The 24,213-nt window shown below is 47.2% G+C and overlaps 2 protein-coding genes and 1 long non-coding RNA gene across 11 annotated transcripts in view; 1 reads left to right on the forward strand and 2 right to left on the reverse strand.

Annotated features, from left to right (window-relative positions):
- Positions 1-7,903, reverse strand: NMRK2 (nicotinamide riboside kinase 2). Of its 4 annotated transcripts, none has more exons than XM_064637338.1 (8): positions 7,628-7,813; positions 5,470-5,560; positions 4,153-4,201; positions 3,734-3,905; positions 1,861-1,932; positions 1,008-1,114; positions 479-564; positions 1-386 (listed from the first exon to the last, which is right to left on the reverse strand). In XM_064637338.1, exons 1-7 carry the CDS (start codon positions 7,651-7,653, stop codon positions 479-481), a joined length of 603 nt encoding a protein of 200 aa, XP_064493408.1. In that variant the 5' UTR covers positions 7,654-7,813; the 3' UTR covers positions 1-386. The 4 variants fall into 4 exon arrangements, with proteins under 4 accessions (XP_064493408.1, XP_064493407.1, XP_064493406.1 ...); XM_064637337.1 differs by lacking the exon at positions 4,153-4,201 and adding an exon at positions 6,492-6,737 and having other exon boundaries at positions 7,628-7,645; XM_064637336.1 differs by lacking the exon at positions 4,153-4,201 and having other exon boundaries at positions 7,628-7,903.
- Positions 6,154-24,213, forward strand: part of LOC135403366 (uncharacterized) — a 23,125-nt gene continuing 5,065 nt past the window's right edge. Inside the window, exons 1-8 of one of the 4 annotated variants that reach the window (XR_010425388.1) lie at positions 6,154-6,698; positions 10,008-10,194; positions 11,137-11,397; positions 14,046-14,253; positions 15,026-15,307; positions 15,780-15,884; positions 16,227-16,301; positions 17,384-21,642. This is a non-coding gene — a long non-coding RNA (uncharacterized LOC135403366). Of the gene's footprint in view, positions 6,699-10,007; positions 10,195-11,136; positions 11,398-14,045; positions 14,254-15,025; positions 15,308-15,779; positions 15,885-16,226; positions 16,302-17,383; positions 21,643-22,221; positions 22,592-24,213 lie in introns of those variants that run through there. The other 3 variants (XR_010425386.1, XR_010425385.1, XR_010425387.1) reach the window with 3 other exon arrangements.
- The window catches only part of ATCAY (ATCAY kinesin light chain interacting caytaxin), a 15,382-nt gene continuing 8,365 nt past the window's right edge, over positions 17,197-24,213 (reverse strand). For 2 of the 3 annotated variants that reach the window (XM_064637333.1, XM_064637335.1), the window contains exons 8-12: positions 23,682-23,780; positions 23,436-23,471; positions 22,598-22,633; positions 21,899-21,934; positions 17,197-21,592 (exon numbers count right to left, since the gene is read on the reverse strand). In XM_064637333.1, the coding sequence (XP_064493403.1) occupies positions 21,583-21,592; positions 21,899-21,934; positions 22,598-22,633; positions 23,436-23,471; positions 23,682-23,780 (217 nt within the window). In that variant the 3' untranslated portion in view covers positions 17,197-21,582. The remainder of the gene's footprint in view (positions 21,593-21,898; positions 21,935-22,597; positions 22,634-23,435; positions 23,472-23,681; positions 23,781-24,213) is intronic. The other variant, XM_064637334.1, reaches the window with a different exon arrangement.

Genomic DNA, 24,213 nt, shown 5'->3' on the forward strand with positions numbered 1-24,213 from the left:
GAGATTTAAGTGGATTTTTACTGGATTTGAGAGATGATATTACAAACAAGCCGTTGCCTGAAGCCTTTTTGTCAGCAGGAGCAGGAGATTTGTTGTTTTCCCAGCGCAGCTCTACTTGGTCTGCTATAAAAATGCTTTTCCAACTTCTCTTTGGAATATAAAATAATTAAAAAAAAAAACAACAACAACAAAACAAACCCAAAAAAACCCACCAAGGCCATCCTGTCCATGGGGTTGGGAATAAGTTATCCTCAGTTTTCAATTATATACAGAAGGGACTTGCCAAAGGGCAGCGGGAGAAGAGTTTCCACAAATAAACCCTCCTTCCCACTTCCAAATATTATTTACATCAGGCTGTACATGGGTCTTCCAGGTCTTCCCAGACCCTGGAAAGCAAGAAGGGAAAGGATGAGTATCCAAGGTGTTTCCAGCACGATCCCCCCCCTGTTCCAGCCCTCCCAGGAGGTATTTTATTTACCTATGAGCAATTTAAAAGCTTGTTGTGAATATCTTCAAAGACTTGGTTGTACAGTTCTTCCCTCGACTTCAGGCCATCTAAATAAACTGGGAAAGAAAAAAAAAAAAGCTGGAGTCAGGCTGGAGTCTTTTCCATCAGGAAAAGATTCTGGGAGATTAGTTTTAAATATTAACTTTAAAATATTTCAGATTTTAGAGGCCCCAGTGACAACTTGTTTCTCTATTGGAAAAAACCAACCATCCCAAAAACAGAGCATCCTGTGAAATCCTTATTCCATTATAAAGAATTCCTACTTTTTATTTATTTATTTTTTTAATCCCTTATAAGTCCTCAGAGCATGAAGCAAAGGGAATGAGTTCCCAGCTATAAAACTGCCTGTATTTATCCAGACAAACGGGGCCAGGATTCCAACTTGGGAGTAAAAATAGGACCTTGCATCATTACAGCCGAGGTTTTCTTGGATTGAATCACCCAATTCCTTAAATTCCCAGCTCCAGGGCCGAAGGATTTGTGTTTGGGGAGGACTTACCAACATCCACACCACAGTCCTCCATCTCCTTCCTGTGCTTTAAGTACATGGGCCAGACGTGTCCGTCGAAGAGGCCGGGGGGGTCGGGAACGGTGTAATTCCGTGTGCTGGGAATGACAGCAGGGAAAAGGAATGGCACGGTGATCCAACAGCTGCTCCGTGGTGCTCATGGAAAAGCTGATTGTCACGGGCCAGTTCCTCGTGGATTGGGGCAAAGGAGGCTCAGGGGGGACCTTCTGGCTCTCCACAAATCCCTGACAGGAGGGGGGAGCCGGGGGGGAGCCGGGCTCTGCTCCCAGGGGACAGGACGAGAAGGAACGGCCTCACGTCGCACCAGAGGGGGGTTAAAGTGGAGATTAGGGACAAAAAAATTCGTGGGAAGGGTTGTGAAGTGTTGGAACAGGCTGCCCAGGGCAGTGGTGGAGGCACCAGCCCTGAGAGTGTCCAAAACCATGCGGAGGTGGCCCTTGGGGACACGGGGGAGTGACGGACACGGTGATGGTTGGACTCGACCTCAGGGGTCCTTCCCGACCTCAGCGATTCAGTGACTCTGAGTTTAGCACCTGGAAGTCTCTTTCTCCACTTTTATTCAAATTTCCCACTCTAAACACCAATCCATCCCATCCATTGTGGGCTCCAAATCCCTGGAAGTGTCCAAGGCCAGGTTGGAAGGGGCTTGGAGCAACCTGGGCTAGTGGAAGGTGTCCCTGCCCGGGGCAGGGGGGTGGAATCAGACAATCTCTAAGGTCCCTTCCAACCAAACCATCCCATGATTCCATGATTAATAGCAAGGTAGAGGGATCTTTCCTTTAGCAGAAAGAGGGATTAGGTTGACACCAAAGAACCTTCTCACCTTCTCCTCCTCTTGCACTCGTCGTACGGCACCGCCAGGTAGTAACGGATGTCAAACAGGTCTATCAGTGGTCTGGGGGAGGGGAGAGACAAAAAACATGGATTATCTAATTTTTAATGACAGAGAAAAGTGTTAAATCACCCCAAAAATCTCTCTGCCTCTCTGGGGTTTGTGTCTGTTGAAGACAACCCAGGTGTGAGTTCTTTCCTCACGGGCAGGGGGTTTGTTGGTTGGTATAAACCATGGAGAAGGTGTTTTCTGAAGGTCAGAGTGGCAAGGGAGGGGCTTTTCCCACCCAACTACCTGCCACTAATCCTGAGGAGGATCACACAGGATCCTGTGGGGGATCAGACACCAGGCTGGGAACCCTGGCTCGTTCTAGATCCTTCCAAACTCAGCGTGCAGGAGCCCAAAGCTGTGATTCACCAACCAAACCAAATCAAACCCTGGGGCTGTGAGAATATGCAGCAAAATTTGGGACAAGGCAACTCCTTGGCTCATGTTCACACTCATGGAAGTGTCCAAGGCCAGGTTGGACAGGGCTTGGAGCAACCTGGTCTTGTGGAAGGTGTCCCTGCCCAGGGCAGGGACTTGGATGAGCTTTAATGTCCCTTCCAACCCAGGGGAGAGAGGAACAAGGGGAAACAACCTCGAGCTGTGCCAGGGGAGGGTCAGATTGGACATTAGAGGGAATTTCCTCATGGAAAGGGTGCTTAGGCATTGGAAGGGGCTGCCCAGGGGGGTTTGGAGTCCCCACCCCTGGAGGTGTCCAAGGAAGGACTGAACGTGGCCCTCAGTGCTCTGGGCTGGGGGACAAGGTGGGGCACAGGTTGGACTCAAGGGGCTGGGAGGGCTTTTCCAACCTCAGTGATCCCATGAACCTCCAGTTTTGATGGTGGAATATTCCCTGTGGGCAAAGGAGAGGCTGTGGGAACAGGGCTGAGCATTTCAGGGGTGTTTGTGTCCTTCAGGAGACACCAGAGTTGCTCCCTGGGGAGAGGCCAGGAGCGGGAGGCGCTTTGCCAGCCCCATCTCCAGTTGGCCATTCCTGACAGGATTAATCCCAGGGCTGCCTCCGTGTTCCCCCCAGTTTGGGAAGCTGGGATGGTGCTGTCTTGTCTGGTACAGCCTGTAACAGCTCCAGCTTTGCCAAGTGTCACAAACAGCTCCTTCTCCTGAAAGGATTTTGTCAACAAAACTCCCCTTTGGAGCCAAGAACGTTTCGCTCCCCACGTCTGCTGGGGGTGATTGGCTGAAGTTTATATATTTAGCTATTGGAATTTTTCTCTCTCTCTCTCCCCTGCCAGTTCTGCCTCCCCTTCTTCCTGCCAAGAATTTCCCTGCCCTGTATAAAAAAGGCAAAAATAGGGTGATCTTTGCTGTGATGTTCACTCGGAATCCTGGAGTGGGTTGGGTTGGAAGGGATTTTAAACCCATCTCATCCCATCTCCCACTGCCCCAGGTTGCTCCAAGTCCTGTCCAACCTGACCTTGAAGTTACCTAATCATTAAGCTCAGTTTAGTCAGTGTTAAACAATTCACTGCTTGGGACCTCTCCTGGAATTCAGGAACAGTTCTCTCACTTGTTTATCTCCTTGTTCTCATCCATGAGCTTTTGGGAGGGGGTGAGGGGGATTCCAGCTCAAATCCTGGTCTAACCCCCCCCTGGAGTTTTAGAAAAACTCCCATTATCCCCTTCACTTTTTTTTTTTCAGCGTTTAGGGATTAATTTTTTGACATTTTCCAGCAAAAACTCTTCGGGGTGAGAATTCAGAACAAGGCAGGGGATTAGTAAAAAAAAAAAAAAAAGGAGTTTTTAGCTGTGGCAAAAGGGACCTTCCCTGGCAAACCACGGATAGTTCCCCAAACCTTACTTGTAATTATAAAGCAGGAAGCCTTCAATGACCAATATATGGATATCTTGGGAAGTTGGCTCTTTAGAGCCAGGTGTGACATTCACCCCGTGGGAACGGGCAAACTTCACTGGGTTCTCAATCCAGGCCCGCACCGTGCTCACCATTGCCTCCATATCCAGGGAATCCAACACTGGATCGGGAGAAAGGGGGTGGGGTGGGGAAAAAGGGGACACGATCAAACCACCACGAAACCGCAGGGGGAAAGAGTCAAAACAACAACAACAACAAAATAAACAAAACAGGATGAACTTGTAGGAATTAACAGAAATTTTACCGTTAAGGCTTTTTTTAAATAATTTAAAAAAAAAAAAAAAAAAGAAGGAATACTTAGGAAAAAAATATACATTACTGCATCCTATAGCGAACACTGCTCTTACCATCCCATTGTTTAAAGCCGTCTTCCCCGACTTCTATTTGATCTTGTGGCTGAAATATAGTGAGCAATAAAACATTGCTGCAACCTCAGCGTGATCAGTTCCCTGCGAGCCGATCAGCACAGACCCCCTCCGGGCAACGTGAACATTTCCAGCATTTCCATTCCCGTGTCTCTCTCTCTCTCTCACCAACCCCAAGAGCTCGGAAAAGTTTGGCCTGGCTCGGGCAAACCGGCTTTGGATAAAAGGCTTTGAGCTTAAATCCCTTGATAGGGCGTTAGTAAAAAAAATAGAGATCGATATTTAAGGGTTTGAAATGCAAATATGGTGTTAAGTAAGTGCTAAAAGTCGCGTTTTACAAGAATAGGTGTTTTAACTCTAATAAAAACTCTAAAAAAGCACAGCAGCGCTTTGGTCACACAGTTCCAGCTTTGCTCGTGCTGGTGTTCACAGGAGGGAGAAGTTACAGATCTTTGTGGGGTAATAAACACAATTCCTCCTCCAAGGGCTCCTAAGTGACCAAATCTGTGCAGGAGGCTCCTGGCAAAGCTTTTCCAAAGGAATATCTCGCTCTGCTTGGCACCTGCTCCTGTGAGGGCAGGGCAGACCCAGCACACGGTGCTGGAGCACCTCATGTTTTAGGGGGTGGCACAGAACTGCTCCAAGGACATTCCTGCATCTCTTGGACTCCCACGTGGGATATTGTCATTCCCAAGGAATGGTGCAGTGCTTTAGTGACATGGTTCTGCACCTCCAGGCAGGAGGCAGCAAGCAAAGGTCCTCTGCTTTCACCTCTGCAACATTTTAATTGGGTTCTGATGCAGAGCTGTCAGAGCTCCCCAATAAAACCCCCTTTCTGTATTCAAACCAGCACAGAGGTGCTTTAAACCCAAAGTATCATTTAGGAGCCACGTTCTTACTCGAGTAAAATAAGGAGGGAAACCCAAAATGCAGAAAATTATTTGTGCAGAGCACAGTAAAGAACCTCTGACTGAAACGAGCAGTTATATCTGTAGGTTATATCTGTAGTTAACACTAAAAGGTTTTGCCGTGACCTCTCTGAGCTGGGTCATGCCAAGTTCACGTGGCATTTGTAAAGGTCAGGAACACCCCACCTGTCCAGTCATTTAAAAATTAAATATATATATTTTTTGAAAAAAACCCACCACCTAAAATCGGGAAGTGTGTGGCTCCTAAACTGTCCAAACTGACTGGGTGAGCATGCAGGAGCACCCAACACCGCCAGGGGACCCAGCACAGCTATCCCTGCGCAGACAAGCAGCAAATATAATGCTGTGGGTAAGAGGGGGCTCGGCTTACCTTGAAGAAATCGTCCTGGTGGACCACGCAGCAGTTGGGGAGAGCCTTGACGAGCCTGTTGGTCAGGGTGGTTTTGCCACCATTGGTGACACTGCACGGGGGGCGACACAGAGGTGGGAGAACCACGTTAGAACTGGGTTAGAGCCGGGTCTGAGAGAGACACTGGGACACCCGGGCTGTGGGGGGACCTCCGTGCCTGAAGGAGCAGAGCTCTGAAGGACCTGGGCTGGGGTCCATGGGGGGGGACCCTGAGGGACCAAAGCCTCTGAGGGGACTCGGCTCTGACCTGCCCTGAGGGACCCAAACCCCTGCCCATGGGGCGAGACCCTGAGGGACCTTGGTCAGTGAGGAGACACAGGTTCTGACGTGCCCCGGGGGACCGGAACCCCGGCCCATGAGGGGAGACTCTGACAGACCCAAGTCCATGAGGGGACCCGACCCCCTGCCCCTGGGGGGAGACCCTGAGGGTCGCGGGCTCTGACCCGCCCTGAGGGACCCAAACCGCGCCCGCCACGTTCGAATTTCCCGCCTCTCCAACGCCAGCCGCCGATTGGCTGCGACCGCCCCCCCGGCCCGCCCCTTTCCCGGGCGCCGATTGGCTGTGACCTCCTCTCCTCTGCCCCGCCCCTTCGAGCGGCGCGCGCGCGCGCGCGGGGCCGCGTGTAACGGCCGCGCCGGTTCCCGCGCGCGCGCGCAACGGCCGCGCTGAGGGCAGCGCGCGGGGCGCCGCGGCCGCCATTGCCGGCTCGTCACAACCGAGACCCCTCAGTGGCCGCCATTGCCGGCCCGGCACAGCCGAGACCCCTGAGGGGCCGCCATGGCCGCCCGGTCACAGCCGAGACCCCTGAGGGGCCGCCATGGCCGGCTCGTCACAGCCGAGACCCCTGAGGGGCCGCCCCCCTCACAGCCGAGACCCTGAGGGGCCGCGGGGCCGCCATTGCCGGCCCTTCTCAGCCGAGACTCCTGAGGGGCCGCCATGGCCGCCCCCTCACAGTTCGCCCCCTCACAGTTCGCCCCCTCACAGTTCGCCCCCTCACAGTTCGCTCCCTGCTCGCTCTGGGGACACCCGGCCCACGATGGGGCCGCCGAGCCGCCCCCGCTCCGCTCCCGCCGGGCGCCCTTCCAGCCCTTCCCCGCGGGCTCCGCTCCCTCAGGGCGGCGCAGGATCCCTCGTGTAAAACGCCTGAATAATCGTCCTCTCCCATGGAGAGCTTGTTCCTCTGTAATAGGTTCGTATTTTATCCCAAGGCTGTACAAATCCCTCAGTCCTATATTATTAATATAATAATAATCCATATTATCCGCCAGCGCTCCTTTCCCCAAACCTTCCTGCTGTGCTCTCGTGCTGTTCCAGCGCACGCAGACTTCCTAAATCCTACTTTTTAAAGGACACTGAAAGCTTTTTACACGCCACCACCCCCCTGTCTCGTTTGAAACAGGATTTTCCCCCTCGCGATCTTTCAGAGAAGGTTTTAACAGAAATTTTTTGTCTCTGTGACCTCTGAATTTATTTGAGATACTTTTTTCCCTCTCAGCATCCCTCCTATTAAGCCTATAAAAGGATATATAAAACCATAGATAAAAATATATACATATAGGCACAAATATACAAAAATTGTATATATAAATACACAAAGAGTGTATATAAATTTATAAAAGTATATAAATAAGAGTATGTAAAAGTATATATAAAAGTATATGCTGCCCTGCAGAGCTCTTTATATTGAAGCAGCATCTGTTCTGTTAGTCCTATACAAGTACATATAAAAGGATATATAAAATAATATAAAAGGATATATAAAATAATAGGATATATAAAATAATATAAAAGCATATATAAATATATATTAAAGGATTTATAAAAGGATATATAAATTACGTATAAAAGGATATATAAATTACATATAAAAGGATATATAAATTACATATAAAAGGACATATAAATTACATATAAAGGGACATATAAGTTACATATAAAAGCTTGTGCCACCCTGCAGAGCTCTCTGTGTTTAAGCAGCACAAATTAGACTCTGAGTTGCCTCATCTCTCAAATCCTGTACCCTGAATATTATTTTATAGCCAGACAAATAATCTCCAAGCCAAGTACAACAATTAAAAGGAAAAATAACTTATTTCCCCGATATCAGCAGGGACTTACCCTCCGATGCCTACGATGTATTTCATTTTGCCGAGTCGCCTCCTTTGCCGGGATGTGGCGACGGAAAAACGAAAGAAAAAACGATTTAGAAAGGCTGAAACAACTTTCAGAGGAAGGAAAAACTACGGCTGCCCCTGTTCCCTCTTTGCTCTGACTCGGCTTTGCCTCCCTGAGCCGTTCATTGAGGGGAAAAGGCGGATTTGGCGCGGATTTATAGGGCCGTGTCCCCGCCCTTCGCTGAGGGAAGAACCCTGTGACCATCATGAGCCCGAGGTCACGTTTTGGGGGGGTTGAGCCAGTCCCCGTCCCCACGTCACATCTGGCTCAGCCAACCCTCACCCCAGGGTCACATTTTGAGGGGTTCAGCCGCCGTCCGATGTCACATTTTGGGGAGGGTTCAGTCAACCTTTCAATGCCATTTTTGGGGGGGTTCAACCCTCACCCCAGGGTCACATTTTGGGGGGCTCAGCCACCATCCAGTGTCCCATTTTGGGGGGGGTTCGGTCAACCTTTCAATGCCATTTTTGGGGGGTTCTACCCTCACCCTGATTTCATATTTTGGGGGAGGTCATCAAACCCTCTGATGTCACATTTTCTGGGGGCTCAGCCACCACCTAATATCAAATTTTAGAGGGGGTTCAGCCCTCCTCCTCTTGTTACATTTTGAGGGGTTCATCAAACCCTCTGATGTCACATTTTGGGGGGGCTCAGCCACCATCTGATATCAGATTTTGGGGGGGGTTCAGCCCTTCTCTTGTCACATTTTGGGGGGTTCAGCCAACCCTTCGATGCCATTTTTGGAGGGGTTTAACCCTCACCCTAATTTCATATTTTGGGAGGGCTCCTCCAGCCCTCTGATGTCACATTTTGGAGGGTTCGTCAAACCCTCTGATGTCACATTTTGGGGGGTTCATCAACCACTCTGATGTCACATTTTGGGGGGTTCATCAACCCCTCTGATGTCACATTTTGGGGGGGGCTCAGCCACTGTCTGATATCTCATTTTGGAGGGGGTTCAGCCCTCTTCTTCTTGTCACATTTTGGGGGGTTCAGTCAACCCTTCGATGCCATTTTTGGAGGGGTTTAACCCTCACCCTAATTTTATATTTTGGGAGGGCTCATCCAGCCCTCTGATGTCACATTTTGGAGGGTTCGTCAAACCCTCTGATGTCACATTTTCTGGGGGCTCAGCCACTGTCTGATATCACATTTTGGAGGGGGTTCAGCTCTCCCCCTCTTGTCACATTTTGGGGGGTTCAACCAACCATTCGATGCCATTTCTGGAGGGGTTCAACTCTCACCCTGATTTCATATTTTGGGGGAGGTCATCCAACCCTCTGATGTCACATTTTGGGGAGTTCAGCCCCTCTTCCAATGTCCCATTTTGGGGGGTTCCTCCACCCCTCCAATGTCCCATTTTGGGGGGATTCTGCAAACCCTCCAATGTCCCATTTTGGGGGGTTCCTCCACTCCTCCAATGTCCCATTTTGGGGGGTTCCTCCACTCCTCCAATGTCCCATTTTGGGGGGTTCCTCCACTCCTCCAATGTCCCATTTTGGGGGGTTCCTCCACCCCTCCAATGTCCCATTTTGGGGGGTTCCTCCACTCCTCCAATGTCCCATTTTGGGGGGTTCCTCCACTCCTCCAATGTCCCATTTTGGGGGGTTCCTCCACCCCTCCAGTGTCCCATTTTGGGGGGGTTCTGCAAACCCTCCAATGTCTTATTTTGGGAGGGGGGTTCATCCCATCTTCCAATGTCCCATTTTGGGGGGTTCCTCCACCCCTCCAATGTCCCATTTTGGGGGGGTTCTACAAACCCTCCAATGTCCCATTTTGGGGGGTTCCTCCACCCCTCCAATGTCCCATTTTGGGGGGGTTCATCAAACCCTCCAGTGTCCCATTTTGGGGGGGTTCAGCCCCTCTTCCAATGTCCCATTTTGGGGGGTTCCTCCCCCCCTCCACTGTCCCATTTTGGGGGGTTCCTCCCCCCCTCCACTGTCCCATTTTGGGGGGGTTCAACCCTCGCCCCGATGTCACTCCCTGGACCTGCACCTGTCCCTCTCCCTCGCCGGCCCCGTGCCCTGACAGGGCCAAAAATAACTTTTTGGCGAGCTCGTCCTTTGCCTAAATTAGTCATTAGGGTAGGTGGAAATGTCACCCCTTTTGACAATTCCCCCTGGGAAGGCTCAGAGGTGTGTGTGGATATAATTAAGTCGCCTTTTTTTCCTCCCTGTCTCTCCCTTCCCTTTATTCCCCAATTCCCATTTGATTATTTGAAACCAAGAAGGAAAATTTTCCTCTACACTTCTGCTAGGGGGAAAAAATAAAAAAAAGGGGGGAGGAAACTTAATTTTAATTTATTTTTTTTAATTCCTTCCAGTCAAGCTGTTGGGAGTGTGGAGAGGCTGAGCAGTGAATCCACCCAGACTGTCTCCCTTTGACTCTTTAGGAGGAACTTTTTGGAACAGTTCATTTTATATATATTTATTTGACAAAGCCCTAAAATATTATATATCCAGTGAGTCTCCTCCTGCACAGTTTATTTAAGTAAAGTAAACCTTTTTAAGGTAAGTTCAATCAACCTGAGCTACTTTCTCACTTTAATTTGAATTATTCCAGCTGCTTCTAAAATTGTCTCAGCAATGCCAGGTGAAGGCAGAGCTCCCAACAGCATTTTTTTTTCTCTCTCAGATGTGAACTCTGTAATATTTAAATAATATCTTGCCTTCAATCACCCAAACCATTGTGTGCCTTTATAAAATCACTCTGGGACAGGATGAAAAGGCCACTGTTAAAAGTATTAAAGGTTCCTTGTCCTGCAGCAGGTTGTAACTGTAAAAAAAATGTAGTAACACCAAAATTTAGGGGTTTGGGGTCCTGTTGGGTTTCTTTGCAGCTTTGGGGGCTGCAGAGCTGATCCTGGCCCCGTGTCCTTGTCCCAAGGGATGAGTGGGAAGCAGCTGGACCATGGGATGAGTTCCCTGTGCCCACAGCAGTGCAGAGATGCTGCTTTAATTCTGAATTTTGGGGAGTACCTCCATCACCTGCTCACTGGCTGGGAAGTGTTTTGCCTTGAGCTTTTCAGCTCTTGCAGTAAAAAACCCAAATATCCAGGATTTCCCCCCCAAGAATCCAAGGGAAGGGTTTTTAATTCCTAAAACTGCCCCCTCCCCAGGGCAGGGTGGGCACAGCTCCAGCTCCCAAACTGTGCCTAATCCAGATCAAGACACACTTTGGGGTGTGGGGGCACATTTTTTGGAAGTTTTCCTATAAAAATATAGATATTCAGATGTTCCCTTAGCAATGGGGTTTCTCTAGGATCCTACAGAACATTTTGGTTCTGGCAGCAAATGGCACCTCCTTTGTCCCATTATCCCCTTATTAATCCCCCCAGTATTTTAGGGATGCTTTTCCTGAAATTATGCAACCATTTAACAACATCAGCTTTTATTCAGAGCTGCTCCCAAGCTGTTAATTGTTTAAATTCAACTGGATTTTTTCTCTTTCAGACCTGAGGAAAGTGTCTGTGGCCTAAACCCTCCTTTGTCTCGCCCCAGCTGTGCCCATTGGGCTGAAAATAATTTTAAAAAGAGGTTTATTTTTCTCTACAAAGCTCTTTTCTGCTCCTCAACCACGAGGCCAAGGCCCAGGGCTTTGACCATGAATAAACAAGAGCTGCAAATTAGGAAATTATTAACTGCCAGAGGTCAAGATTCTGGAGGTCTTGCAAGTCAAGAGGTGGAAGGCAAGAAAAGAAATCGGGTTTAAAGGTAGAACCTGATAAATTTGTGGGTGGGAACAGAGCAAATGAGCTTTTCCAGTCTTAATTCTGGGTGATTCCACTTATTATTTATGGTCAATATTAATGGACAGTTGGTTGTTCCCAGAGAAACCACTTGTAATTATATGTTCACCATCTTTTCCAAGGTAAAGTGGTAATTCCAGAGGAATTTGGAGCTTGGATTCTTGGATTGGAGTGAGCCCTGACTCCCAGGGAAGCTGCATTTCCAGAAGCTTCCCAGCATTTGCAGTGGGGAGTCCCCACATCAACCTCTCAGCTGGGACAAAAAATCGGAAAAACTGACCTAAAATCACCTCCCTGCTCGACATTTTGATGCCCTTTCTTGCTTTCCCCTCCCATCCCTGAGCTAGGAAAGTGTCTGGGCTAAGAAACCAGATTCCAGGGATTATTTTGCCACGTTTGGAGGGGGAAAAAAAACCCCAGGAGGCTCCAAAGTTGTGTCGGAGTCCTAAAGGGACACCGGGCTCTGGTCACCTCTGCTCCACTTCTTTGCACTGCAGACCTGCTAATCCAAATATTTTTGGAACATGCTGGAGTGAAGTTTGGGTTCTGCCCAGCTGGATTTGCCAGGGGGAAACACGGTTCAGGATTCCAGGTGGGGCTTTTATCCCTGGAAAAACAAATATCTAGAGAAACAATGGATTTGCAGTGCAGAGAGCAGGCTCTGGCTGAGCTGTTTGGGATCAGGGAATTCCAGAGCATCATCCCACTGTCTCCACAAGGAATTACAACACTCTGTTTCTTCTGAAAACAGGGGGGATGAAGGACAGGAGGCACATTTATTGTTGTGGGGTGGTTTTTGTTTTTAATCTCACAGCTGCAAATCTCCTTCCTGTCAAGCACAAAAGCTCTTTTTTGGTGTAAAATCTCCTTTTTAAACCTTTTTTGCCCCTCACCACTCCAAATCTCATTCCTGTCAAGTGCAAACCTCATTTTTCCTGGGTGTAAAATCTCCTTTTTAAACCTTTTTTCCCCCCCTCACTGCCCCTGTGGACATTCCTGCCTTTCCCTGAGGTTGCTTTTAAGCTCCTGGCCGTGGTTTTTGCCCTCAGCCCCCTCTCCCTGCTCGTGCCCCCAAACATCCCGGGAGGGGAGAGGTGGCATTCACCCACATAGCTCAAATTCCCAAATTCCTGGCTGTTCCCTTTGGAGGTGCCATGTGCCTGCCTGTTTTTGGAGCTCACATTCCAGCTGCCTCCTGGCTCCTTCCCTCGAGTGACACAAATGGTGACACTTCCACTCCCCAGACACCCCAGACTTCCCCCAAACCGTAAAAACACAATTTATGCAAACGACACGTGTTCAGAAACGCTTTTTTTTGGGGTGAGTTACATTTTGGGCACCTCAAACTTCCTTTTTTTGGGGGTTTGTTTATCCCCAGCTGCGTTATCTGCCCGACACTTCACTCACACAAATGCCATTCACCGCCGGGCCTGAATCAAAGACAGGGAATGTTCCCTCTCTCTCCACGTTATTTTTAGGATACTAATGTTTACTAAAAGGGAATATTAATCTTCTTTGTTAAAAAAGGGGGCTAAATTTAGCAGGAGGCAGTTGAAGAACCGTGGAGCCACCGGGGTGGTGTTGCCCTGGGCTGGTTTAGTTTCTGGGTGCCCACTGACCTTTCTGCTGCCCAATGTGACTCATCCCTCCTGCAGCTTTAATTCCCAGATTTAAATCCCTCACTAATCAGAAGACATTGTTGATGGTCCCAAGGTTAGGCCAAGGTTCCTCGTCAGAGGCAAGGAAATGAGAGTCATTTTCACTCAGAAACATTGAAATTTGGGTTTTTTTATTCTTTCCTCCTTCTCCGAGGCCTGGGGAGGTTCCTGAACCCTCCCTGGAGGAAGGTGGGTTTTAATTGGAAGGAAAAATGGGAGAACATCATGAGAGCAGCACTTTGTGAACCTCCAGCAGCTCACAGTGAGGAAAATTTGGGTAGTGGAATGAGGAAGTTAATTAATGTAATGTTGGGGTGTCCTGTGCAGGGGTGAAGTTGAACTGGATGATCCCTGTGGGTTCCTTCCAGCTCAGGGTATTCCAAGATTCCATGAAAAGCCTGAATGAAGACCAAGAGGGTGAAGGGAATAAAAGGAGCAGATTAATCTGAAGTGGGAGGGAAGGGAAAAGTGGAGCCCAGGGGCAGCCAGTGGGTTAGTGAGGAATTCCAACCAGAGCTGGAGGAATCCTTCTGGATCCTCAGTTCCCAAAATATCAGATTACACAGGTGTTTCACTCCCCACACTGCTCTTCCCAAACTTTTCCTCCCTGGAGCCCTTTGGAGCTGTTGACTGTGATGCTCCAGGAAAGGACTTTCCTTCGAGTCCAGTGGAATTGTGTGTCATGGAATTCGTGCCTAGAGAGGCAAAAATGGGTAAAATATGCAAGAAATGCCCTATTTGGGGATCTGTGTGGTGCCAGGTAACCATTGCAGTAATTCCAGGGATAAATCTTTACAAAGATGCCAGAAATTTCCAGTGTCACTGGACAGCTGGAATGTGTTTGTGGATGTTTGACATTAAATTATAGTGCTATAAATTAAAGTAGCAAGGAATTAAAAGCATTTTTAAAGAGTAACAGAATCCCAATTTTTTATCTCTCTGGTTTATATTCCAGGAGAGGAAATGTCTAATTTTACTCCTCACTTTTGGCCAGTGTGGGTTGTGCTGATGGATGAGAGGGAGCAGGAAAATGAAGGAAGAGAAGGAATAAAACATGGAATAAGTGCTGAGGTTTTTCCCAGCAAACACACAGGGAAGGAGCTGAGCTGGGAAACGTGTTGTCAGCATGACATGATCCATCCAACACTCCCAAATATTCCCAGGTAGGTTTGACAGGCTCTTCCAAAGCAGCCTGAAGAGGGAACAGAGAGACAGCAGAGGGAACTTTCCCTTCTCCTGCTGTTAAAACTCCTGCTTGGAGGTTTCCCTGGCCCTGGTGCCTCTGGAATTCCCAGACCACCATCCTCCCACTGCACCTGCCCCTTTGGAGACACTCCCTGTCCCAGGGGGAATTCCTGAGGGGAAGGATTCCAAGGAGAAGCCCTTTGGGTTGTTGGGAGCTCAAAAAAAAAGGAGCCTCAGGAGACGAAATAATTCCTCTGGGCTTGGGGAGAGGAAAGGAAACCACAGGACTCCTGTTTCTCACCCACCTGAGGTGCATTCCTGGATAAATTAGCACTTTTACACCTTTTCTACCAATTCTAAATGTTATTACCAATAATCTTTCTGCTCTTTCCCACATCCTTAGAACTCCTTCCCAGCTTCTTCCCAATCCTCCCTCCCTGTTTTCTGCTCCATCCCAACCCCTGCCAGACCATCCTGGTGGATTTTTGAGGGGGGGATCTCTCCACAAGAGAAGGGGTTAATAAATAAATAACCAAATAAGTATTTGGAATTTAGGACAGGGTTCATGGTGATAGAACCATTAATCACTAACCTTGATTTGTTTGCCTGCAGCTCCATGTGCTAAAAACAGCCTGAACACAACAATTCAGGGAACTGAAACATTTTGGCCTTCCAGGAACGAAAACAATGTCGAAATGGGTCGGGGTGGTGCAAAAATCACCTGTAATTTCTCTTTTCTTGCCATTCCAGGTACAAAATCTTGCTCTCACACCTCACATTTGGGCATTATTCTGTCCAAAGACTGGACTTTTCTGGGGTGGATGTTCCGTGAGGGCCTGAAACCCCACGACTGGAATGTGTTGGCTTCCTCTCCTGCTCCAAATCTCCAAACTCAGCTTTTCAGCAGCATTCCCTGATTAATCTCCAGCCTGGGGTCACTCAGGGAAACCCAGAGCTTTGGAGCCCCTTGGATTGTCAAACAAAAGCTCAAATCAACACCAAGTCCCCAAATCACCCAGGAATTAACCCAAGGTGACAAACTGAGGGATCAAAGTGTGTGTTGGGAAGGGAAGGGATGTTCCATCACTTTCTCTTTTCCACTCGTGTTATCCCTTTGTTTTCCTCCCCTGGGGTGTGATTCACTTTTTCAGGGATGAATCCCAAAGGATGGGGGGGTGTGTGGTGTAAAACTGGATATTCCCAGAGCAGTGGAGGGGGAGAAACCTCCCCCCAGAGTGATTCATCCCCTCCCAAGGCAGGTGAAATCATTTCTTGTCAGCCACTAAACTAATTTTAGCCTCAATATCTCATTTTTAGGTTGATAAAACAAGGTGGGATCTCACCCCCTCACTTGGAGTTTAATTGTTTAGAGGGGAAATTCTAATTGTCTTAAGCTGGGAATCTTTGGCTCCTGTTTGTGAGGGATCAGGATCAGCCACTCTGGGAATATCCTGGGAATATTCTGTGCCATAATTAGCACAATCTTGAATATAATTTCATTCAGGAGCCTCAGTGAAGGGAAGAACCTGCACGTGGGTGAAGAGATTCCCTCTTGGATGACAGTTTAATTCACAACTCGTGTGACAGGAGAGATTCCAGCACTGAGGAGGTGGGAAAACACTGATTTATCACTCCCTGATTTGTCACTCCAAGTGCAAAACCGAGGTCAAAACAGGAAGGGATTTTTCTGCTTTGGAGGAAAAAACAAACCAGGCTTTTAAAAACTATTTTTACCTCGCCGTGGGGATAATTTTTCTTATTTTTTTTTAATTTTTCCTGCCTTAAAATTAGAGCTTGGTGAGGAAGCAAATGTGAGATCCAGAAAGGCAGCGGGAAATTTGGGTGGGTTTCAGGCACCAAATTAAAATGAAATGAGGCATGAAAATTCCATGGGTGGAATAGGAAAAACATCTGGAAAATTAACCTGACATTTTGTTGATCTTAATCCCAGGTGCCACCAGCCTGGATAAAAGGAATATAAATAAATATAAATATATTTATCACTTGTAGAGTGGAGAGGAGTGAGGTGAGTGCCCAACTCATCCTGAAAGGCCTTCCCTGTTTCCCAGGATGATCTTTTTTGGCTTTTAAAGTCTGATGAATGTAAAGAGTAACATAAAAGTGCAGCAGAATGTAAAGAAGAATAGAAAATTGCAGTAGGGAGACCTGTATATTCATATTTTCAATTCATTAATTGACATGTGGTAATAACTCATCTAAACCCACTTAAACAACTCCAGCACCTTCCTCTAAATACTTCACTTTTTTAATAATAAAAACCAGCTCTAGCACCTTCCTCTAAATACTTCATTATTTTTATAAAATAATTTAATATAAAATTAATATAAAACTATTTTTATAAATATAAAAATTTTATATTAAAATATAAAAATTTATATTGAATAAAAAAGTTTATTGGGATTTGGAGTTTTTTTTCTGTTTAAGCAGCTTTGAGGGTTTTTTTGGTATTTATTTGGTGTTATAATTTAATTATAATTCTAATTTAATTCCCAGTCACGTTCCTAATTGGATTATAAAAGCAGATGTAAAAATAAAGTGTGATTAAAAAAAAAACTTGAGACGAGTGGAGTTGATGGAAACCCAAGGAAAGCAATTTTTTCCATGACTCTTTGCTAAAGCTGAAGGAATCTGGGAAAGATCATCCTCCAGAATAGAAGTTATTTTTGTAAAAAAAAAAAAAAAAACCACTTTGAGATGTTAATTTTGCAGTGTCAGAATTTCCAGGGAGGACTTTGAGTGCCTTTCTTCCAGGGAACAGCATCCAAAGGAAAAAATGTCCATCATATTTTCCACACGGAGCCAAAGTCTAAATAAAAGCTACTGACAAAAAGAAAAAAAAAAAAAAACAGAAAAAAAGAAAAAAAAACCAGAAAAAGAAAAAGAAAGAGAGGAGGATGCAGTTTTGCTGAAGGATTAGTCTCATTTTAATTGAATATCCACAGATTTTTATGGAATAATACAAAGCAAAAAAAATCTGAATACATATTGAACAGAGATCTAGGTCTGCTACCACCAAGCACCTAATTACAAACACGGTAGAAAAATGACATTTCACACCTTTTGTTGGTTTGTTTTTGTTTTTTACAGGTCGGTTTGGGTTGAAAGGACCCACTGGAAAGGAAAACTAAAACAACCTGAAGTTGTGAAATTGTGGTTTCTTGCCATGGTGAGTCAGAAAATTCACTTTTACCAGCAACATGCTGCATTTCTGCCTGCCAGGAAATCAGGGAATACAAAAGAGAAAAACATGTGCTTGTGTGTTTAGAGCCATTTTTCTGTCCCCCTTTTCACCCCCTGGCAGGTTATTCCCACCTGCCTTTCCTTCACTCCCGTGGTTTTTAATCCCTAGAGCTCTAAAAAAGAAAAAAAAAAGAGGATTTATCACTTTTCAAACTTCTCCCACCGGGGTCTCTCATCCAGGTGCTTGCCAAAAAAATGGGATGGAAAAAGTGCCATGAGGGAAGCTCTAAATATCCACTCACATTTACACAGTACTGTACAGAAAAACTTGGATTAGATCCAACTGGAATTTACAGCAGCAGCATCCCAGGTTTAATTCCTTGTGTCTTCCTTGTGGGATGAAAATTTCTCGGACGGTCCCAAATCTGGAGGATCCTCCATGAAAAAAAAAACCAAAAACATAAAACCAGAGTAGTTCTGGGATCTGAGAAGTGCCTGGGACAAATCCTGTGGCAACCTGGAGGAGATGGGAAGGTAAAATTCCCAGCCTGGAATCAAGTGGAGAGGAAGAAATGTGATTTTTTTTCGGGCTGTGAGGTGAAGTTCGGCCGTTAAATCCACCCCGAGGGAAGAGCAGAGAGATTGTTGTGAGCATAAAACAACTCCTCCTGCAGCTCAGATGTGGCTTTCCATGGATTCACCATGGAAAAAAACCACCTCCTTAAGGTGGGATCCAGGAGCAGAAGCTGTTTTGTCCAATACACTGAATATTAAGTCCAAATATTGATCCTCCAGAGGTGGTTTTCTGAGGCAGAAATGAGGCCTGGAGCCCACTGGGGACACTGGCCAGTCCAGCAGGGTTGCTAGAGGGGTGCAGGGGATTTCATTTTAAATTTTAAACCTATTTTTAGGTCTCTATTCCACTCAAAGTTATGATATAAATCCACTTTTAGCAGCAACAATTCAGGTTTATCCACACCCAGCTGAGTTTTGTCACTCCATGTTTGGGAAAGGGACACCAACAATTCTTTCTGTCCAAGAATTTGTAGCTTTTTTTTTTTTTAGGCAAGTAACACCTAAAATCAGTGTCTGAAAGAAGGGAATTATTTTTTCAATTTGTTGCAGTTTTTATATTTCAGCTTTAATTTATCCTTTGTGGGGCTGCAGGTTCTTCTCTGTGTGGAAAAGACACATAAACATCATCCCTCCATCCATCCATCCATCCATCCATCCATCCATCCATCCAGGAACATAAAACTTTAGACACTCATAAAAATCCTCTTAAAAAATTAAAACACAGTGCATACCACTCCCTCAGAAAGTGCACTTCTTGAAAAAAAATAACTTCTAAATTGACTTTTGTGTATTGAAACAACTGACTGAGGTGGGATCTTGAAGTGAAAATTGGTGATTTCTCCTTTTCACGGCTGAAATTCCCTTTTCCTGAGGGAACTACTTGGAAAAAATATGAAGTTTCATCCTCACATTCCTCTAATTTCATTTTTTTTTCTGACAATGTAGGCAGAGTGTCTTTGGAAAGAAAGAAAACAACCCAAAACCCCACATTCTTGTGGGGTGGAGGTTGCTGAGGAGCCAGAGCCTCTCTGTTCTTCCAGGGTCCAAAATTGAAGGAAATTGAAGTTTCCTAATCTTCCACATCCATGTTTTCCAGAACAGCAATATTTTCCATGGGGTTGTGAACGTTTTTAATGGATTTGATGCCCACAAAAGCTTTCTAAAGTCGGATTTTTGCATCATTATTAAATGTTTTATCAGTTTTATTCACTGTATAACTGCAAACCTCCCTTGCAGGGCCCGACTGCACTGTGGAAAGCTGATGGGTTTTTTGTCTAAATTCATTAAAAAACAGCCTCAAAAAGAAAAGAGGAAAATCAAATTGATGTGTTATCAGTCAGGAGATGGTGAATTCACAGAGCCCACGAGGAGGTTTGTGATTGTTCCTGGCTGGGAGCTCAAATAATTGAATCAGGAAAAGTCCTTTCCTTAATTTCAGTGGGTTGCTCAGCCCCTCTGACAGAGCCAGCTCTGCAGATGGGAATTCTATTTGGGAATTCTATTTGGGAATTCTATTTGGGAATTCTATTTGGGAATTCCTGCTGCTTCTGCCTCCAGGCAGTTCCCTGGCTGGGAGCTCAGCAGGGAGATGTCACTTGGCAGAACCCAAAAAAAACTGAAGGTTTTTGGGGGTTTGGGGGGGTTTTTTCATGCCCAGAATTCACTTCATAGAATCCCAGGATGGGTTTGGGAGGGACCTTAAAGCTCATCCAGTTCCATGAGCAGGTTGCTCCAACCTGGCCTTGAAATCCTTTGTCGATAATAATAATAATAAAAATAATAATAATAATAATAAATAAATAAATTTAAAATGATGTTTCCAGAAAGCTGTGGAGCTCAATGCTTGGTTGGTGCTTGTTATTAACATGCCAGTGAGATGGAAGGGGGAGGGTTTTTTGCCATCTTCACCCATCCTGGGTGGGTGCTGTGGGTGCTCTGCTTTTCATGCAAAGGTCTGGTCAGCAAATACATCCAGCATGAGAACGGGTCTCAAAGGAGAACTAACCTTAAGAAGTATATATTTGGTGCTTCTTTGTAGCATTCAGGGAAATAAAGATCTCACCCGTGGTGGTTTTAACTCAGTGAAAGGAAAAAAAAAAAGAGCAGCTTTGTGTATCCAGAGGATCCATCCCTGTCCTGAGGGAAATCTTGCTCAGCCAGAATTCTCCTGGAAATATTCTTGAAGTGGTCAAACAGGCAGGTGATTCTCCATCTGCAGGTGTCTGGGAGGGGTTTTACCTGATCCCAGAATCCCAGACTGGGTTGGGTTGGAAGGGACCTTAAACTCATCCAGTGCCACCCCCTGCCATGGGCAGGGACACCTTTTGCTGTCCCAGGTTGCTCCAACCTGGCTTTGGACACTTCCAGGGGTGGGGATGTAACCTGGGTCTGGTGAAGTAACTTCCAAATAATTTTGGCCAGAGGGTTGTTCCTTAATTTACTTTTCCCTCCCTCCTTTGCTCACAGGATCCTCACGAGTTCCCAGATCCAGATTTCCAGAGTCAACGTCACACCTGAACCCAGTCCCGTGCCCTGCGTTCTCCAGGGGAGGGATATTCCAGGCAGGAATGCTGATGGATGAGGGCCCTCAGGAGGGAAACTTCCACCATTTTAGCAGCTTGTCTCTGCAGTGGGAGGTATTTGACAGGGAGTGATTGTCCAGGGCCGTGATATTGAGACAAAGACGAGGCGTGGAAACCGTTCCCGTCCGCGGGGCTCCTCCCGAACCCAGACCTTCTCAGGGTGGAGAAGATGCTCCCAGGAAGGTTCTGTGGAGGCTGCCATTCCATGGGGGACTCCTTCAGAGCTCCCAGAGTGCCTTACACACCGGAATGGAACAAATCAGGGAAAAAAACCCAACCCAAAACGTGGCATTTCCTCCCGGGAATGAGGACTGAGGAGCTGGCAACGACTTTGCTGGGACAGCCAAGGCTGGAAGTGCTGCCGAGGCCGGTGGGCACTTGGTATTTTCAGGAAGAAACACACACTGGCTATAAAAAGGAGGGAAAAGCTCTTTTCATTGCCTGTATTAGTTATTTCCTGGGGAGGAACCTGGGGGTGCAGCTTTAAAGCAAAACCGTCTCCGCGCTGGCCAGCAGCGAGTTCAGGTGGGTTTATAATTTAACCAACAAAATAAATCTCTTTCTGGGCTGGGGACTAATGGATTAGAGGGTGCTCTTAACTTACTACAAGGTGTGTATTTGCACTGTGTCACAGCTCTCCACAGACCATTCCAGAAACACACCAGAACCTGTCCTGAAAAGTGCTTTTCTTGGCCTGCTTTGTTTCGTGGGGTGGTTTTTGTTTGTTTGTTTGATTGTTGTCCTTCTTCTTCTTCTTTTTTTTTTTTTAAGGTAAAATGTTTCCAAAAAGGTTAAAGAGCTTTGCATCTTGGAGACAGAGGAGGCAGGCTCTGGGATCTTACAGGACTTGGAATAAGATGGTGACAAGGTTTTGTCCCAAAAGGTCATTGCCGTGGGTGGCTGCCAGGCTGTGTCCTTCCACTCCATCCATCCACCTCCTGCTCCCATTCAGGACATACTGGGAAGGAACAGAGAGAGACAGGAGTTATTTTTAGGCAGCAAACTGAGGTAAAACTTGTTTATTATTCCCACCACGTCCAAAAAAAATGGGGTAAATTTGGGTGTAATCATTTACAAAACTGTCCTGGGGACAAACATGAGGCAATTTGTGGCTTTAACAGGCAGAGGGGCCCATTGGGTGCCCAGGAGTGGCAGCAGGGGGATGGATCCTGGGTCTGACCCAGGCTGGGCTTTCTTGTTCATGGATTACAAATGCCACGAAATCTGTCCCGGAGACAAAGGGGGAGATCCATCCAGCTCAAACCTGGTTTCTTGATCCTCTCCTGGAGGCACAGGCCTGCTGGGAAGAGAACCAGCACAACAGTGAGTGAATCTCCTCCACAAACCAGTGCCCCTCTCTTTGCCCTGAGCTCCTCTTATTTCTTGCAACGATTCAATGATCAAAACTCCTTTTTCTCTGGGAAAAGAGCAGGAATATTCCCTGTTCCCCCCTCAGGAGAGTCAAACAGAATGAAAAGAGAGGCTGCATTGCTCTGAAGCAGAGCCAAAACCAGGCCAAATTCTCCTGGTGTAGGATTTTGGCACTGCCCTTCCCAACCCCTCTAGAATTTTCTTTCCCATCTCAAGTTACAGCCCCAGCTCTGCCCCCTGTGCCCAATGGGAGAGTGTCCAGCAGCAGCATTTGAACCCTCTGCATTGCTCCACCCTGCAAATGCTCCCCCTGGATGTCAGGAGAGCATTCCCAGGGCCTCTGGCTCAGCTCTGGGATCACTCCCTGCATGGAGCAGGGTCAGGAATCCTCTGGCAGAGGTGAAGGTGGGGAACACCACAGTGCTGGTGGCACCCGGAGCTGCCCGGGAGAGGAGAGGCTTTACCAGCTCCTGAACACTTTGGGAATGTCCTGTTGGATCCAACCATCTCCTGGGGGTGTTCCCAATCCATGGGGCTGTTCCCACCCCCAGACACTGTTTGAGCTGAGGGACAAATCAAACAGAGTCCTTACCTTTCCCTCTCGGCCATGTCTTGTTTCTCTTCTGCCCTGTAAACACAAATCACCTTTGGAATCATCGCCCTGAGGTGAACAGTGGGAAGGAGGGGAGAATCCAGGGCCCTTCTGGGGTGATGGATGGACCTTGGAGAGGTCAGCAATGGTCTCCAGTCCCTGGGACCCCCAGCCCTGGTGGCTCTCGTGCTCCAGGAGCTGGGCTGGACAACTCACTCAATCCTCCCAAACTGGCATCTCCCACTCAGGCACCAGCACCAGGAGGGGTTGAGGCACCTGTGCTGACCCAGTGGCTTTGCTCTCTCCTTCCCTGCCTCTTGTTTTCCCTGGAATCATCCCTGCTCATGCCCAGCCCTCCCAGCAGCACTTCTGACCCCAAAGCACCGGGGAGGGAGCAGGTCTGGAAAATGAAACCAAACAAACTGCACAAACTGAAGTCCCTCTTCATGCCACTCCACAGGGATGAAGTGGCTTTTAAAACAAGCACAAGGGTTCACTTTAGGGTCAGTCTGCTGCTCAAATAGGGATAATGTGCCTGTTTTATACAGAGAGGGGTGTTTGATGACCTTTGGGAGCACAGACAGTGTGTGATGAGGATGTGTGGGGTTCAGAGGTTCTGTGGATAAATAGCCTTCTAATCTATGGATAAATAATAACCTTTTAATCAAGCTTCTCCCTCCTCCAGCTTTTACTGACTCAGAGAAAATCAGTGCAGGATCTCGGGGTGGGAGGAACGTGGAATTTACTGGTTATAACACAAATAGTGATGGGAGAAAGCAACAACACCCCAAGAAAATGAACCCACTCTCCACCCTACCCCCCTAAAAATTAATTTTACCTCTCTTTTCTGGCCTTGATCCTCTCTTCCTCATATCTGCAAGAAAGAGGAAATGTTCTTTAAATGGAGATTGTTCACTCTTACTAAAATTCAGTGTTTGCTCTGAAGGTGACAGGAGCTCTGTGCTGGCACAGTGTGAGACATGAAGGTTTGCCCCAGGCAAATCTGTGGATTTTCACTCAACACAAGGTGGGATGTCTGTCCTGCCCCTCCCCAGAGCTGCCCCAGGGCCCCTCTGGCACTCACTGTAGGACACAGTCTGGGATCTGCACGTGCTCCATGGGGATGAGCTGCTCCAGCTCCTCCAGGGTGTGGACGTACTGGATCTTATTGATAAACTTCACACTGGCAGGGAGAGAGAAACAGTGCACCAAGGAGGCCTTGGAGTGATGTTCCCTCCACAGGAAATCAGGGGTTTCCTGATGGAACCTCTGCACCTTTGCCCACCTCCCCCCTAAAAGCCAGGGGGGGAGTCTAAAAGCTGTGGTGAGACCCCACGTTACTGCCCCTCCCAATATCTGCAGGAGGCAAAAAGGACACCATTCCCTCACTTCCCAACAAATCCTCACATCCTACCCACTGGGACAAACTCTGCTCTGGGTCCAGACCACCCCAGTGTCTCCTACAACCACCTCTGGAATTGTCCCTGGAAATGTCAGAGAGAAGGACAAGGGAGGAACAGCCTCACCTTGGCTGCTCCTGGCCTAAAGATGAGCTTAAAATCTGATTTGTGAGATTAAGCCCAGGGGAACATCATGAAGCTGTGTCAGGGGGGATT

This window comes from Pseudopipra pipra, chromosome 27 (assembly GCF_036250125.1).
Source record: "Pseudopipra pipra isolate bDixPip1 chromosome 27, bDixPip1.hap1, whole genome shotgun sequence".
In the NCBI taxonomy this organism is placed as follows: Eukaryota; Metazoa; Chordata; class Aves; order Passeriformes; family Pipridae; genus Pseudopipra; species Pseudopipra pipra.

Excerpts from the sequence above, each read along its gene's own strand:
- NMRK2 (XM_064637336.1), bottom strand. The coding sequence starts at position 7,891 with ATGATGGTCACAGGGTTCTTCCCTCAGCGAAGGGCGGGGACACGGCCC. Across the intron at positions 3,906-5,469 it reads ACCAGGACGATTTCTTCAAG|TGTTGGATTCCCTGGATATG; the intron begins GTAAGCCGAGCC and ends CTCCCGATCCAG. Across the intron at positions 1,115-1,860 it reads GAGTGCAAGAGGAGGAGAAG|CACACGGAATTACACCGTTC; the intron begins GTGAGAAGGTTC and ends TGTCATTCCCAG.